Genomic DNA, 14693 nt, shown 5'->3' on the forward strand with positions numbered 1-14693 from the left:
TACGATCATTCAAAAGAACATTGAAGGAAAGAACATTAAAGTTAGTAGGATAGAATATGTAACGTACACAACGCATCACGTTGAAACGTAACATGGCTGACTTTGTTGAGTTCGTGAGTTCGTGACTTATGTAACATGAAAGAACTCACCGTGTAGTGATTAGATGGCAAGCTTACTTGGCCATTTGCACTTCTGGTCATTGAGGAAGTTTGCAAACAGGACAGGCAAGTGTGACTAAAAATTCCATTGCTCTCACCGGCTAAAGAATCCTCAGCTTCCCGTGAGCTTTAAAATTTCGAAGCGACAGAAGTAGTTTTCCATCACAATAATATGAAATGCTATTGTTATCAAAGTCTTATCGAAGTGAGAAGTGTATGTCGTATAAAAAATTAAAAGGGTGTCATGATCGGTGCTAAAACACTCATGATTAACAGTGAAAGAACCTTAGTCCTCATTTGTCAGTAAAAGTTTGAGAGATGATATTTATTCAAATGTTGCTTTGATAAAGCTATGAGGATTTTGTGACTAAAATTGCAGCAGTCTGCTTTCAATAATCCTTTGAAAAACGTTGTTTCCATAGATTTTGTTTTTCCCAGTTTAAAAATTTTTACTATGGGCACGATCATAAATATAGATTAGGAGAGGGAAAGTATCAGTGGCTTCTTTGATAATTAATTGGAAGACCCATGAAAACTATTTATGGTTCAATGTAAATAAATTAAACCTGTTTTGATCCTGAATATTCGTGTTTAGTAGTAAATCTGAACACACTCCTTGTGGAATGGGTAATATTTATGTTATTTTCTGTCCAACACAGGTTCTGATATTGGCACCCATATTTACCATGATAAAGCTTCTGGTACAGGTGGCAATTTTTTTGTTTACTGTTCTATGTAAAGGATTTGATTTTCCATTGATGGTATTTTTGTGAAAATGGTATGTTGGAAGATATCCTATGAGAAAAACTTGTCTCATAAGTGGAAAAATTTCCTCTGAAAATTGATTTGAACCTGGAAGTATCAGTTGATTACTGAGTGTAAACTTCCAGGTGAAGGAATTTCTCAAATAAATTTTGCCTCTGATGATGGGTTAAATTTGGAAAACATGATGATTGACCATTATACTTCAACATCTCATGATGGAATTCAGTATACTTTTTTGCATATACAAAATTTTATCTTCCTCACACCTTTCTGCACCCTTTTTAGCAAAGAACAGGAGCATAGCCGGGATTTTTCAAAGGGAGAATCACATTGTTTCAAACAGAGGATACTCACATGATTGCTATGTTGACCTCCATTACCATGTTTACTTTTAAATAAGGCTTATAAAGGGGGATCATGGGCATCCCGGGTCCTCCCCTCTCTTGCTAAGCTGTTGAAGAATTATTATAGGAAGTGTTTACCTCTTCTCCTCCCTGGAGAGTTAATTGAGTGTAGTCATTGGTCTACTAGGCCCTGCAGGGGACACATCTTACTCTGAACAAAGGAGACTTTGGGGAGAGGACAGGGGAATATCATGGACACCAAAAAACCGTAGACCAGAGAAGCTAAGAGATGTACTTAAAGAGTGTGAGGTCAGGAGCTGTCTGTCTTAGTCTTTTTTTCTCCTTATTTTATCAAGACATAATTGAATAGTTAGCAAAGGAGAAATCAATAATTGTTATATCTTTGGAATGTTTTTTAAAGAAAATATTCTTATTTATTGTGAAATTAAAAAAGCTATGTAACTATCAAACTGAGGGCGAATTTTGGCAAGTTTTTATTTTTTTTTTCAAGGACAATACCTTATATTTTCAACTTTTATGCAGTTTTACTGTTACATTGTTCTTAACGTTATAGGGTCTTCTTCTTCAAATGCAGTGAAGAGACTCTTTAGAAACAAAAGTTGTTAGATCAATGAAATTGTACAATCATTCTTTGCATATTTCTAATCCATCATCTGCTTACTTTGATTTTTTTTCCTTTTTTAAGGATTTGTTACAGCAGAACAGAGTCCTTGATGTTCGATGGAGAACTTTAAGAAATATCCAGGTGCATCAGGGTCAGAGTTTGAGTTAAAAAAGAGGAAAAAAAATTAATATTTAAGCAACACACATGAAACTGACAGTTGCGGTGACCTGTTTTGGTGATCTGTTGTGGCGATGTGTCATTCATTTGTGATGTGTGCCTGAAATATAAAATTAATTATTTCAGTCCTTGACATATAGTTATAAAATGTTACTTAATAAATATCCATAGCATACTCTGAAAGGGGGAAAAGGAATGTGCAGTTGTCTGGAAGACTTCTCAGTAATGGCATTGTTTTCTACTCAGGCAGATCCCTGACAGACAATTAATTAAGATGCTTTTGCTTTTCATGGTTAGGTGCTTCTTAGTAATGGATCTTTGATTTCCATCTTGGTGTCCTCTTCTTCTGGTGATATTGAAAAAATTTCCCTTGACAAGAGTTTAACTGGAAAAGTTCCTGATGCAATAAACAAAGGTATGCAAATAAATCCTTAATATAATGGATTTTATGCCTATGTGGCAGACTTGATTAGTATTCTTTTATATTCATTTTATGACAAGCCTTTTTGGTATGTCTAAGGAACAGTAGAGCCTCATCTCAAAGACGAGGCAAGGTGGGCTAGTATATATAAATACTTAACAAATCGACAGTGGTTTGGCGGGGTCTGTACTCTTATTGACAACAATTTTTGTCAATATTATGGAAAAATATTGTGGACTCATGAGGCGCAACACAGTGCAGGTGCAGCGTGTTCTCCAAAACACAAAGTTCATGGAAAACTACACAGTATAAGGTAGATTGGCACACTTGCATTTCATGGTTGATCCTGTTGACTCCAATTAACTTGACATTATATTCACACTTTGTAGTAACTTAAACACATAAAAATTAGCAATATTAACCAATGTTTCAGAGTCTTTATGATGCCATTGTCATGGTAAATGTTAGGATGATGAATTCTGTGAGTATTAATAACTGCAATAAATTTACATGATAAAGAATGCAAGACTAAATTAAAGTGTTAAAGTATTTCTGTAATTTAATCTTGCATTCTTTATCATGTAAATTTATTGCAATTATTAATTCTAGCAGAATTCATTATCCTAACATTTATCTGGACAATGGCATCATGAAGATTCCAAAACATGGCTTCATATGGCTAATTTTTACGTGTTTAGGTACAACTAAATCTCTGTAGTTACTGTAGTAACTTATGATAGAAATACTACCTGTGAATTTCAGTGGTCAAAAGGATGATAAAGAAAAGCTGTGCTAATTTCCTTACATGCTGCTGGAGAGTGACGTATCTTATTTTTATTTTCAGCAATTGTCAGAGACTCTTTTTTGTTGTTCTCGCTAAAGGAAAAACCTAAAATTTGCTATATGTATTTTAACAAAAAACCAAGCCTGGACTTCAAAAAGCTGGAAAAAATGTCAGCCATGGAACCAAAGGTAGTTCTATTGAACTGTATCTTTTTAGTCAATTCTGTCCAACAAAACCTCCTATGTTATTTGCTGGTCCTTCTTGCCTCAGAAGTGCAATCCTAGTGATACACCTGGCAGTGCAAGGGTATACAAGTTTTTTCATGGAAGGCATGTAGAAATTCAAGACTCTGCTCCCCCACCCCTATGAAAAATCCTGACTATGCTTCCCCCTCCCTCCTCTTCCTCACACGCTACACCCTATCTTCTAAACTGCAGGGTACCTGTTCAACTCCATCCTCTTCTCTCCAACTTTTCTGGCTTCAATGCATCTTCTCTTTTCCTCATTATGGAACACAACTAAAATTTATTGTAATAATGGATCAATATCAGTATCTTGCCCACCTACCCCTCCCCTAACCCAACATTAACCCTAACTTGTTATCAATTGACTGTTGTTGGGTTAGGGGAGGGGTAGGTAGGCAGTAGCCCAGATATTGATATTGACCTGTAGTAATTTTTATTTTCTTACTGACTTTCTTTCTAAGACAATGTACATTGATCTACCGGGGCCATCAAGTAAGAGACTTGACAGGCACTTGTCAATCAACTCACGCCAAGACATGGTAAGAGGATTAAAATAATTAAGTAACACTCAAAAAATTTCATTGTTATCGATGTAGTTTAAGCTGTGGGGAATGTAATGTGCTAATAATCAGCCTGGACCCTGGATTTAACCCTTCAACCCCTAAGAGTGACCAGCATCTAATTTCTCCTTACCATATCACCCCTGAATCAAACCTTAAGGTCACAAGAATGAAGGAGCTGAACACCAACTAAAGAAGCTCTTGATTGTTAGACAAATTCTCCATGTCAGTATCTTAGGAAATGTCTAGAGAACAGTATGGAGAATATGCATACTGATGTTAGGGTGTAAAGAGTCAGAGGTGTAGGTTTGAGTCTTATCCAAGTGGATTAACTTATGTAAGGGAAACTTGGATGATATCCAATAGTAATGAGGCATGAAGTTGACATTAGATGTAACCTTTGATCATTGTTAACAGGCACTGGTTTGGTGGTCTGGCCACAGTGAAGAAGCTTGGCCATGGTCTCCAATGACTGCTGAAAAGGACAGAGCAAATATGGCCATCTTTAGTTTGAATGGGTAAGGATTTTGAATACCACCAGCGCATGATTGTTATACAAAATGAATCATTTTTTAATCTGTTTCTCTGATTAAAGCTTCTTTTTATTTCTGATGATTATCAAGGCCAAAGATTGAGATGCTGTCCTTTGTTAGATCAGACTCCGAGCCTGTACATGCTTTGTTCAGGTACGTAAATACTTTTGACCTTGTTATCATCATCTTGAAGTCTTGAAGTCTGACTTTAATAAACCATAAGATAACAGATACATATCGTATGTTACATAAACAAAAAACTGTAATGATAGTTAAAATAATATACTATGGCCTAAATTAAATTATGTAATTATAACAGGTTGTGTTCAAAAATTAGTCTATTCACAAATGTGTTCATGAAATGTTTTGTGTTAATCTTTGGGCGGAGGCAAACCTTTCAATGTAAATTATATTGCTGGGGTTTAGGCTTTGGCAGAATTTCATTTAATGGATGATGGCTTAGGGCCCTAGCTCCACTGAATAATTTCTTATCCTGCATATGCATGATATCCTTGACATTCAATGGGACTGAAATATAACGCTGCTTGTAACATCTGTTTGAAATATTACCACATTCCCTTCCTCTCCTTGGAGAAGATAGGGCCACTCCCTCTCAGTCTCCTGCTTGCGCTTTCCTGTGTATCTGTGACTGCTTCATTCCAGGTTCTAAGCCTCTGCTCCTTGAACTCTCTTTCTAATGTCCTACATCACATCTTGTGTAACCTCATTGTTGTATATTTATTTGGTTTAATCATCACATGCCTGAACAATGTTCACAAATATTTTCTTAAATTCCTTAGTTTCAATCAGCCCCACCACATTCTTACCTTGGAGCAGTCATCAGCTGGAGGAGGAGAAAATAGCATTGATAGTTGTATTTATGTTTACAATGGCACCAAGGTTGGTCAAGCAACAATTATGTACATCAACATTAGTATGCATCTTCTCCATACTGTTCTGTATACATTTCCTATGGTGCTGATAAGGAGAAATTGTTCAACAATCAAGAGCTTCTTTTGATGGTGATCATTTCCTTTATTCTTGTGACCTTAATGTGTGATTCAGGGATGATGTTGTAAGGAGAAATTAGATGCTTATCACTTTTCAGGGTTAAAAGGGTTAAAGGCTTAATATTCCATTTCTGTAGCTGATTATCCTGATTTCTGTAGGGATTTTTTTTTTAAAAATTGCTTTTAAAATTATTGTTTAATATGTGAATTTTACTTCAACAGATTGAAAAACTCTCTACTACCACTATTCCATTAAAAGGTATTGAGCAATGAAGTTTAGGTGTTAACTTGATTTGGTGTTTCACCCTATTTTTCAATTTATTCATTTGTTTGATTTGTTTCGGTCATAGCGATCATGCAACCCACTACAGTTATTATTACTGATGTTCACATCAATTTTTGTCCTGGTATGTGTTTAGCTTCAATTATTGTTCAACAAAGAAATCACGCTGAAGACAAACTCCTGCTGGGATGTGAGGATGGCACTTTGGTATGTGAACAATTTTAAATATAGATGTTATTCAAATTGTATGGAAACTGAGCTTTGCGGTGTAAATATTTGTTGTGTACTTAAACTAAACATCGCACATTATCTAAGAGTTCAAGTTGTTTATTACATGGCTAGTAATTTTTCTTCTTGAAGATCCATTTAGTTAAGCTAAATTGGAGTCCTTGACAGGTAAGTAACATGAAACAAATGATGAACTATCACAGCCCCTTTAAGAACTTTCCTTGTACATTTGATTGGCTGACTGACTGATTTACTTCCTGACTGACTGGCTTACTGACTAACTATCTGACCGACTGACTGACTGAGTGACTGACTGGCTGATTTACTGACTCACTGATTGCTTGTGAATGACATTTCCTGATAGATGCTGTATGATGACCACAGACGAGTGACCCAGATGACAAAAGGCAGCCTGGTAAGAAATGTGCACATCACAGCTTCATGATTATACATTTTACTGTAATGTGCTGATAGTTTTATTTCATGTATGATATTATAATTGTGTGAAAAATATCCAGTGCACTTTCAGTTGCTTGACTGATTATGACTGACTAAATGATTGACTGACACATTGACTCGCTGGCTGTCTCACTGATTGACTAAGTGCCTGATTGATTGATTGATCAAAATTTTGATCAATTGATTGATTGACTGATCAACTGACAGATTTACTGGCTGACTGACTGATTGATTGATCTTGTGTTGAATGATAAATGTGTTGCATTTCCTTAGATTCCATCAAATATACATTGGCATCCTGGTGATGCTGTGGTGCTAGTATGTAGTGCTGATGGAGACATTAAGGTAAATACAACAAGAAATGTGTAGCTTTTAACCTCAACTCCCAAGAACTCATTAGTAATTCTCCTTACTGTCTGCCAAACGATTCTGATTATGTTAGTTGGAGAATTTGGTATTAGATCAATTAGCAATCCCATAATTGATATTTTTCTTGATTCTCATCACTTGCCTGCTTGATATTGTAGTGATATTGTAGGTAGAAATTCTGTCTTGGTCACTCGTGGGAGTTGAAGGGTTAACTCCCTTCAAATAATCACCAGTTTTAAATGCAGCTTTCATGAAAGATTTCTTTGAGGCTTTTTAGCATGTGTGGTTTGAATTGTGCTGTTATTAAATGTTATTGCTGAATCAATGACTAATGAATATGTGGATTTCTTCTAGGTATACGACATGGCATTGGCTCCAGTCCTTATTCAACTTGTAGCAGAAAATCCTTCCCCACAACATACGTTGAAGCTCCGTGAATACTTACTGTAAGCCGATTTTTAACATTTGATGATTACTATAACCCAATTACTGATTTTTTTTGCTCAACTTACCAAGTCTCTTAGGTGGATATTTTTTTTATAATAAGTATCTTTTTTGTTAATTAGCAGCAAATTGAATTGTTGGTACAATTTCTTTGTGCTGTCTCTCCCCACCCCAAAGTGTAGATAAGGACAAGCAAATTGTGAGCAAAACCAGACAAGATGCAAGGTAGGGGAGGGGAGTCTAGAGGAAAAAACAATACTTATGGTCTCTTTATCCAACTGTGACAGAAATAAACTCTAATTGCTATCAATGGATGTCAGGCCCTTTTTTTCGCCTTGAAGAGGAACTCTGTTTTATGTTCTAAATTTTACAGGATAATGTTTAGAATTTGTCTTTTAGGAACCCAGTGAAACTGAATAAGGTGTCCTGGTCATGCGAAGCTCCTATTGGTAACCTCTCAGACAACAGTTTATGTTGCCATGACAACTTGGTTATCTTGTTTGACAGGTTTGTAGTGATACACAATTTTTGACAGCAGGGTCACTACCAATTTTTCCTTAACTCTTTACACCCTATCATCAGTATGCATATTCTCTATACTGTTCTCTATACATTTCCTAAAGTACTGATAAGGAGAATTTGTTTAACAATCAAGAGCTTCTTTAGTTGGTGATCATTTCCTTTATTCTCATGACCATAATGTGTGATTCAGGGTTATATTGTAAGGAGAAATTAAATGTTGGTAGCTCTTAGTGGTTTAAGGGTAAATGCTCATTCCGTTTCACGGTCACTTTCCAAAAGTGAGTGTCTTCATTTTGAAAATTTTCATCAAATGTTTCTGTCTTTTACAGGGGACCTTTGTGTTTGTTGAGACTTGAATTAGGTGTGTTGACAAATGGACGACTTGGCACAGTGGAGCTGGTGTCAGAGTATATTAAACATGAACAAGCTGAAGAGGTATGTAGTGTGGAAATCAACATTATTATGTGAGGATAGAGAGACTGGTCTCTGATGTTATGAAAAAGTTTGATTATGATAAGTGATACTGGTACCTTTTATTTTACAGGCAGTGAACTTTCTTAACAGTATGAACTGGAACACGGAGGGCAATGCTTGTTTTGCCTGCATGTCCACTATTATGAATTATCTACTAAAACTTCCACTGAACTCTGAGAGGGAAGGTAATTAAGAAGACCATTAGTTGCAATTTATGATTCTAATTCTCCTCTGGGACAATACAATTTTCCAATTTCATAGTTTACAATAGTTGTGGCAAACTATGTTACCTCCAACTTGACATTTCAGTCCTGAATTTTCCTCCTCAGGTCTTCTTGAAGAGACACTTGGTAGTTTTTATGCACCCAGCCGACCGCTCTCAGATGAAACAGTTCTACATCACAGAGACATGATCAGTAAATTGTCTAGAAGATTCTTCCATCACTTGCTTAGGTGTTTATGTCACTTAACTTATACCTTTTGCTCTTAACATCCCAGTGTAAAAGTCTGTGATACATCTCATTTATTTTTAGCTTTGAGAATCTGCCGTTTGATCAGAGAAGTTCTCCTCATTGATATGATCTCCTGGTCACCTTTCTGCCTACAAATGTCTTGATAGTCTTAGCAGAAATTGGGTAGTAAATGCTCTTGGTTGTGGAGGGTTAAAGCTTGGATACTGACAATTATCTAAAATTTTGATTACTCTCAAAAAAATCTCAGACTGTCCAGTATGAAAATTTTGAAGGTTTTAACCCTTTAATCCCAACTCTCCTTACTGTCTGCTCTACAATTCTCATAAAATTAATTTTGAGAATTTGATATTTGATCAACTAATAATTCCTTAATTGGTATTTTTCTTTATTCTCAATACTTGTCTGCTTGATTTTCTGTTGATATTGTGAGGAGAAAATCTGTCTTGGTCACTGATGTAGATTGTCCTTAATCCCCAAGAATTGGTTGATTTTAAATTAATTCTTTACAACAGGATCTAGACATGATGATTAGTTAACAGCAAATTATTATTTCACAATAAACTATTAAATTAAATATTGCTTTATTTTTTGCTCTTTTCCATGGTTATGCTAGATTTAGAAGATTTGAAAAGGCATTTCTATTAGCTGTAGACATAGGAGCAAAAGACCTTTTCATGGTGAGCCAATTGTTAATCACAATCACTTCAATTAAAACCAGTATTATAACTTGTTTCCTCAATTTCATGTCTTTTTTGTGTGTTGTTGAATTTTTCAATTCTAATCTTTTGTGGTCATTTATTTTTCAGCTCTTTGTCATGTTTGTGTCACCTGTAAGATGTTATAATGAAGGTTTATTTTGTTTCCTTTGGTAGGACATTCATTACCTGGCTGCTGACCTTGGTAATTTACCACTTGCTGAAGTAGCAAAGCAAAGAGCCATACAAATTGACAATGAATCTCTAACATCAGGTACATTTGTATCAAAAAGTAAATAATACTAAACAGGTTTTTCACATGACCTGCAAGGCCTTGCCTATACAATCTTTTTACTAGTAAACCATTTTAGTGAAAAGTTTTGTGTGTCTGTCCGTATGGGTTTAAGTGATCATGATGACCCAGTCAACAAGAAGCCATCTGGCCCAGTAAAAGTAAATCCATTCCAAAGGAAAACAGAAGTGAGAAAGGGAATTACATTTTCCACAAATATGGGGATTTCTGTTCCACTGTGACATAATTAGAGACAAAGGTTTCATTATACAACTATTTTCCTATTCTTCCCTGTCTGCTCTATATCAACACAATGTGTTTTAAATTTTCTCAAATGTCATTTCCCAAATTTCACCAACTTTTCAGCTATTCAGGGTGTTAAAGTTTTTTTGCTTTGATTTCTCATTGGCTCCATGTTTTTTTTCTTCCACTCTCATTGGCAGCTGTGATAATTTTGGTTTGTTTTTTACAACACTTGAAAGAAATTGACTCTTATTAACACTTTCATTTCATTTGTAAGATACTGGTGAATCATATGATGATGAAGAAGAGGACCTGTCCTACATTGAGGAGGAAATGGCCAATGGTCTTATAAGGAGTAGCGATGGTGTTTATTATCACAATGATGAGTATGATTACATGCATAATCACACAGTAACATCTCATCACCTGATGCCATTGGAGGATGAGGACAGTGATGGTGCCAATTTTATGCAAGGAGCACAAAGAAGTGAGTTTCAGTGCTGCTCATCACTGATAATGTTTATAGAGTTCACTTTCTTCCTTCTCTAAATCATTGGGTAACATTTTTTTGATGACAGGAAGTTGTAATGACCCACATCATTTGAAAAATTGCAGAAGCGTGATAGGAAAAAATACCAATTTCTAAATAGGTTTTAAAAAACTAGTTTTAAAGGAACACCATTAACTCTTCAGAAGATGCAAAATAAGTGGATTTGGTAATTTTGTAACATCATGTTTATGATGACTACACCTGTACCTCAAAATAGCGGACATTTCATATGACTATTTCCTCTTGTCTGATTATCTCAAACATACTTGATTTTCCCACTTTGAATTACTGACAGTTTTATTTTTATTATTATTTCCTGCCTTTGTCTTTCATTCTAGGTCAGCACTATTCAGGGCAAGGAATTGATGAGGTAAGTTTATGGTAAACTTGCATATTCAACTCACATCAATATTAGTACTCCAACCTATTCAATAAACATAACTTGCAGATTGATAAGTTCTGCTACCATTTTGATCCTTTTACAAAGCAACTTGTTCTTTGAGTTTGTGAAATTCCCATCATTACCACTCTTTTTTGATTAGGATTAAACAAAACGTATGAGTAAAGATATTGAGCTTTTTCACAGGCAAGAAATTAAAATAAAGTTTAAACGCTCACAAGGAATCAAACCTGGGACCTAAGATTTCACAGTCATATGCCATACCAGTTTATGTAAGCTTTTGTAGACATCTAGATTGGTCTTACAACTTTTTGCTTTATTATTATGTAAAACATATGAAATCCTTCCCATTTTGCCATGGGTTTGTTCAGTTTTAGATCACAGAAGACTTCAAAATATGACAAGAATGTCAGTGACACAATCAGTTACACCTCATGTGCCACTTTTTTGTTCTTACCACATTTAATGTAAACTGTGACTTATTACTGAACAGATGCTCAACATTGTGGAATCTTTTTGTTACATATACTGATGTTTAATTAGTAATTGAACGATTTTCTTGGCAGCTGGGAATTGATGATTCAGAGGAGATAGCAAATCCTGCTGGAACACTGAAAATTGTACATTTTGGTGTGGTGTGATACAAGTATTATTCCTCATGTTCTGACTAAAGTTTTTTTCAAGCTCTTAATGTATGAATCTAAAAGCTATCACCTTTAAGAGATAAGTGTTGATAACACAAACTACAGCGTTCACTACTATTATCTTCAGAGTAACAATTTGTCTGGCAGATAAAATGATATCTGTCCTTTCTTATATCCTTTTTGCTTTCAAGATTTGATATGCAACTCTCCTTTAACTTGTCCTACATTTCCTTATATATTAGTTATGAGAATTTGGTTACCTATTAAGAAAGCATTTTCTAGTTGATTACTCTGTTTATTCTCATCACTTTCTTGTTGGATATTGTATTGAAATTGTGACGAGAAGGTGTAAGTTTGTCACCTTTGGTAATCAGAAACAGGTTTTAAAAAACCCTCTCTGTTATGTTCAAGTTCACATTTATGTTCTTTAGGGTAGCTACACCTTAAATGTTAACTCTTGGTGTAGATTTATTTAATGTTTGTAATTTTGTGCCAAGTTCTATGCTCCACAAACTGCATTTGTGCATTGTACTCAAATTAATGATATTTATACTGTGTTTACATGAAATCCCATATTTTCAAATTTATTATCTTTATTACCGTTCATTGTACAGGCATGAGTCAAGATACACTTTACATTTTCAAAACATATTTTATGTTAAATTTTGTACATTTCATATGTAAATTATTTTCATACTAAGAGCATTGTTACTGCATGTTTAGGTGTTCTTGTAACACAATAGTAATACTGATGGTTGTTAAGTAACTATTTGGCCTCTAGAGTTTGTACTTAAAAAAAATCCTTGAAAAAAGAAAATAAAACTCAACACAGGTTCTTTTGAAAATTTGTTGTAATGAATTCTGTGTGAAAAAGGTTACGAAAAGTAATGTAAACGGCAGGTACAGGCAATTCAGAAACAGAGAAACTTTGCACTATGTTCTCAGATGTTACTATTATAGTCATAACACCTGGTTGGTTAATCTTACATGCTCCTCTTCCAAACCAAACAACTTTTTAATCTCAATAGTCTTTACAACTGGTAGTACTTATTCCTGTGCTTGCAGCAAATCTTTCACTATTTCTCTGTGGGGCAGTATTTAATGAGTACACCACTCATAATTTACCACAAACTTTTCATGTTTTCCCAACATCCTAAGTGTGTTATTTTGCCAGTAAACCAATAAGAAGTGCAGTCTATTGCTTAACCCTTTAACGTCTAAGAGTGATTAGCATCTAAATTCTCCTCACAATATCACCCCTGAATCACACGCTAAAGTCATGAGGATAATGGAAATGATCGTTAACTACAGAAGCTCTGGATCATTAAGCTAATTCTCCTTGTCAGCACCTTGGGAAATGTACAGAGATCAGTATGGAGAATATGCATACTGATGTTAGGGTGTAAAGGGTTAATTAATTTATTTGTAGGAAAAGGAAATATGTAAACTTAAATTATCATGGTTTGATAGGGAACAAAAACCAACTCTAACTTTATATCGATGGATTTGTTTTTCTCTTCCCTAGCTTTCTTAGTAACTAGCATTTTGTCAAATACAATGTTTTCATTTAGTTCCCAGTGTGCTGCGGTGATTCTTGTAGTTGCTGGATTCCAAGATCTGTCCATTTCTGTTCTTGCTCTTTTAGGGAGTCTGTGGCTCCATTGTCTGTAAAAGTGAAAGAGAAACACATGACAAGTGATTTTCAATTAATGAGACAACAGAACCCTTGCACAGAATAGTGTTGTGCAGTGGTTACTGGACTCACAAGAGAATTATTTGCCTGAAAGAGTATCATTTCACCTTCAGGGATTGATCATCAAATTACGGTTCCAACCAATTTTGATGTTTTAAACAATAGTCTAACATCTGATGAAATGTTTACAAATGCTTTTGAGCATACCTTTCCTTCACTAAAACTTTGAAAACCTTGCACTACAGTAGAAATAATGGTCTATACTCACGGTCACTGTCGTCCACAGGTGGAAGTTCAAATTCTGGAACAGCAATTTCTAAAACAGAATGAGAAGTCAGTTGAAGGTTAAAGTTGAAAAGGGGCTCAGTTATAATCCAATATATAATATGAGATACACTCATATGGTTTTGTAAACTGTACGTGGTTGAATCAAAATAGTATTCCTCACAGGGTAGGGGGAGGTGGGTACTCATGGACTTTCCCCTCGCTTTCCCCTTGTGATGCAGTTTAGTGTGGCATAGGAGAGGCATGGCAGCTCAATAATTTGTGCTCTGCACACTGGATCAAAAGGCTGGGTTTGAACGATGAATGAGGGCGAGACTCTTACCCAAAGTTGTTCTCTAATACCCTTGGATAGCATAGCTACTTTTGTTTCGAGCGGCGATTGCCAAGAATAACAACCTGATTTACTGATATGGCGCCATTCGATTATCTTAATAAACGAGGAACCAATGTTAACCCGAGACAACAGCTGTGAAACGAGGTTGAACGAGGTCATTCTCCGAACAAACTCTCTGTTCGAAAGGATCTCACGGGCATCTGCCATGAAGATTGCTGAGAGTATTTGAACCAATGAATTTCAACTCTGTTACTTAGTAATATTTTTCTTTCCCGGTGATCTCGAGTTATCTGTGTGAATGCCGAACTGTGCTTCTAGGTTAACGCCGTTCATCTACACACCGTCGTTAGGTAGTTTGTCCTTCTGCCAGTTTTCGTCAATAATTTCCAGCAATCGCCCATCACGATGTGCATATGACAACTCACTATCCTACAAACAGGAAAACACATCAATGAAAATCTTATTATCGAAAAATCATGCAAAAGAGATGAATAAAGTTAGGACGGGCAAGTTACCAGCGACATGTTCCAAGATTTGCTAAATTACTCCAGGCGACAATGTCGAGAGGGAACTGGTTTCAGTGCTTTCTTATGCCTTTCTGGGGTGGGATGCGAGGGGACATATATCATTTTCTTTGAATGTTTAATGGCTAACGTATAATTTCTTATTTCTTTCTTTATGAT

General features: G+C 35.4%; 2 protein-coding genes across 3 annotated transcripts; one reads left to right on the top strand and one right to left on the bottom strand.

Annotated features, from left to right (window-relative positions):
• The first annotated feature begins 47 nt into the window (after positions 1-47).
• LOC131783300 (WD repeat-containing and planar cell polarity effector protein fritz homolog) lies at positions 48-12287 on the top strand. Of its 2 annotated transcripts, none has more exons than XM_066167101.1 (24): positions 48-224; positions 818-865; positions 1455-1576; positions 1974-2033; positions 2367-2484; positions 3335-3462; positions 3981-4058; positions 4497-4597; positions 4703-4765; positions 5413-5512; positions 5845-5881; positions 6042-6112; positions 6498-6548; positions 6866-6937; positions 7316-7407; positions 7805-7912; positions 8257-8362; positions 8472-8586; positions 8731-8854; positions 9488-9551; positions 9747-9843; positions 10382-10591; positions 10993-11024; positions 11621-12287. In XM_066167101.1, the coding sequence occupies exons 1-24, from the start codon at positions 164-166 to the stop codon at positions 11693-11695; spliced, it is 2133 nt and encodes a 710-aa protein (XP_066023198.1). In that variant the 5' UTR covers positions 48-163; the 3' UTR covers positions 11696-12287. The 2 variants fall into 2 exon arrangements, with proteins under 2 accessions (XP_066023198.1, XP_066023199.1); XM_066167102.1 differs by having other exon boundaries at positions 49-224; positions 818-859.
• Positions 12274-14576, bottom strand: LOC131783326 (anaphase-promoting complex subunit 13). The gene is made up of 4 exons (XM_059100057.2): positions 14526-14576; positions 14352-14439; positions 13660-13707; positions 12274-13363 (listed from the first exon to the last, which is right to left on the bottom strand). The coding sequence occupies exons 1-4, from the start codon at positions 14532-14534 to the stop codon at positions 13266-13268; spliced, it is 243 nt and encodes an 80-aa protein (XP_058956040.1). The 5' UTR covers positions 14535-14576; the 3' UTR covers positions 12274-13265.
• Positions 14577-14693: the final 117 nt, after the last annotated feature.

Source organism: Pocillopora verrucosa, chromosome 5, assembly GCF_036669915.1.
Source record: "Pocillopora verrucosa isolate sample1 chromosome 5, ASM3666991v2, whole genome shotgun sequence".
In the NCBI taxonomy this organism is placed as follows: Eukaryota; Metazoa; Cnidaria; class Anthozoa; order Scleractinia; family Pocilloporidae; genus Pocillopora; species Pocillopora verrucosa.

Bases quoted from the DNA above. Each gene is read 5' to 3' on its own strand.
- LOC131783300 (XM_066167101.1), top strand. From the start codon at position 164: ATGGCAAGCTTACTTGGCCATTTGCACTTCTGGTCATTGAGGAAGTTT. The intron at 1,577-1,973 runs GTCAGGAGCTGT...TCCTTTTTTAAG, and splicing joins ATGTACTTAAAGAGTGTGAG to GATTTGTTACAGCAGAACAG. The intron at 7,408-7,804 runs GTAAGCCGATTT...TTTGTCTTTTAG, and splicing joins AAGCTCCGTGAATACTTACT to GAACCCAGTGAAACTGAATA.
- LOC131783326 (XM_059100057.2), bottom strand. The intron at 13,708-14,351 runs GTGTGTAGATGA...ATTCTGTTTTAG, and splicing joins GGACAAACTACCTAACGACG to AAATTGCTGTTCCAGAATTT. The intron at 13,364-13,659 runs GTGAGTATAGAC...TCACTTTTACAG, and splicing joins ACCTGTGGACGACAGTGACC to ACAATGGAGCCACAGACTCC.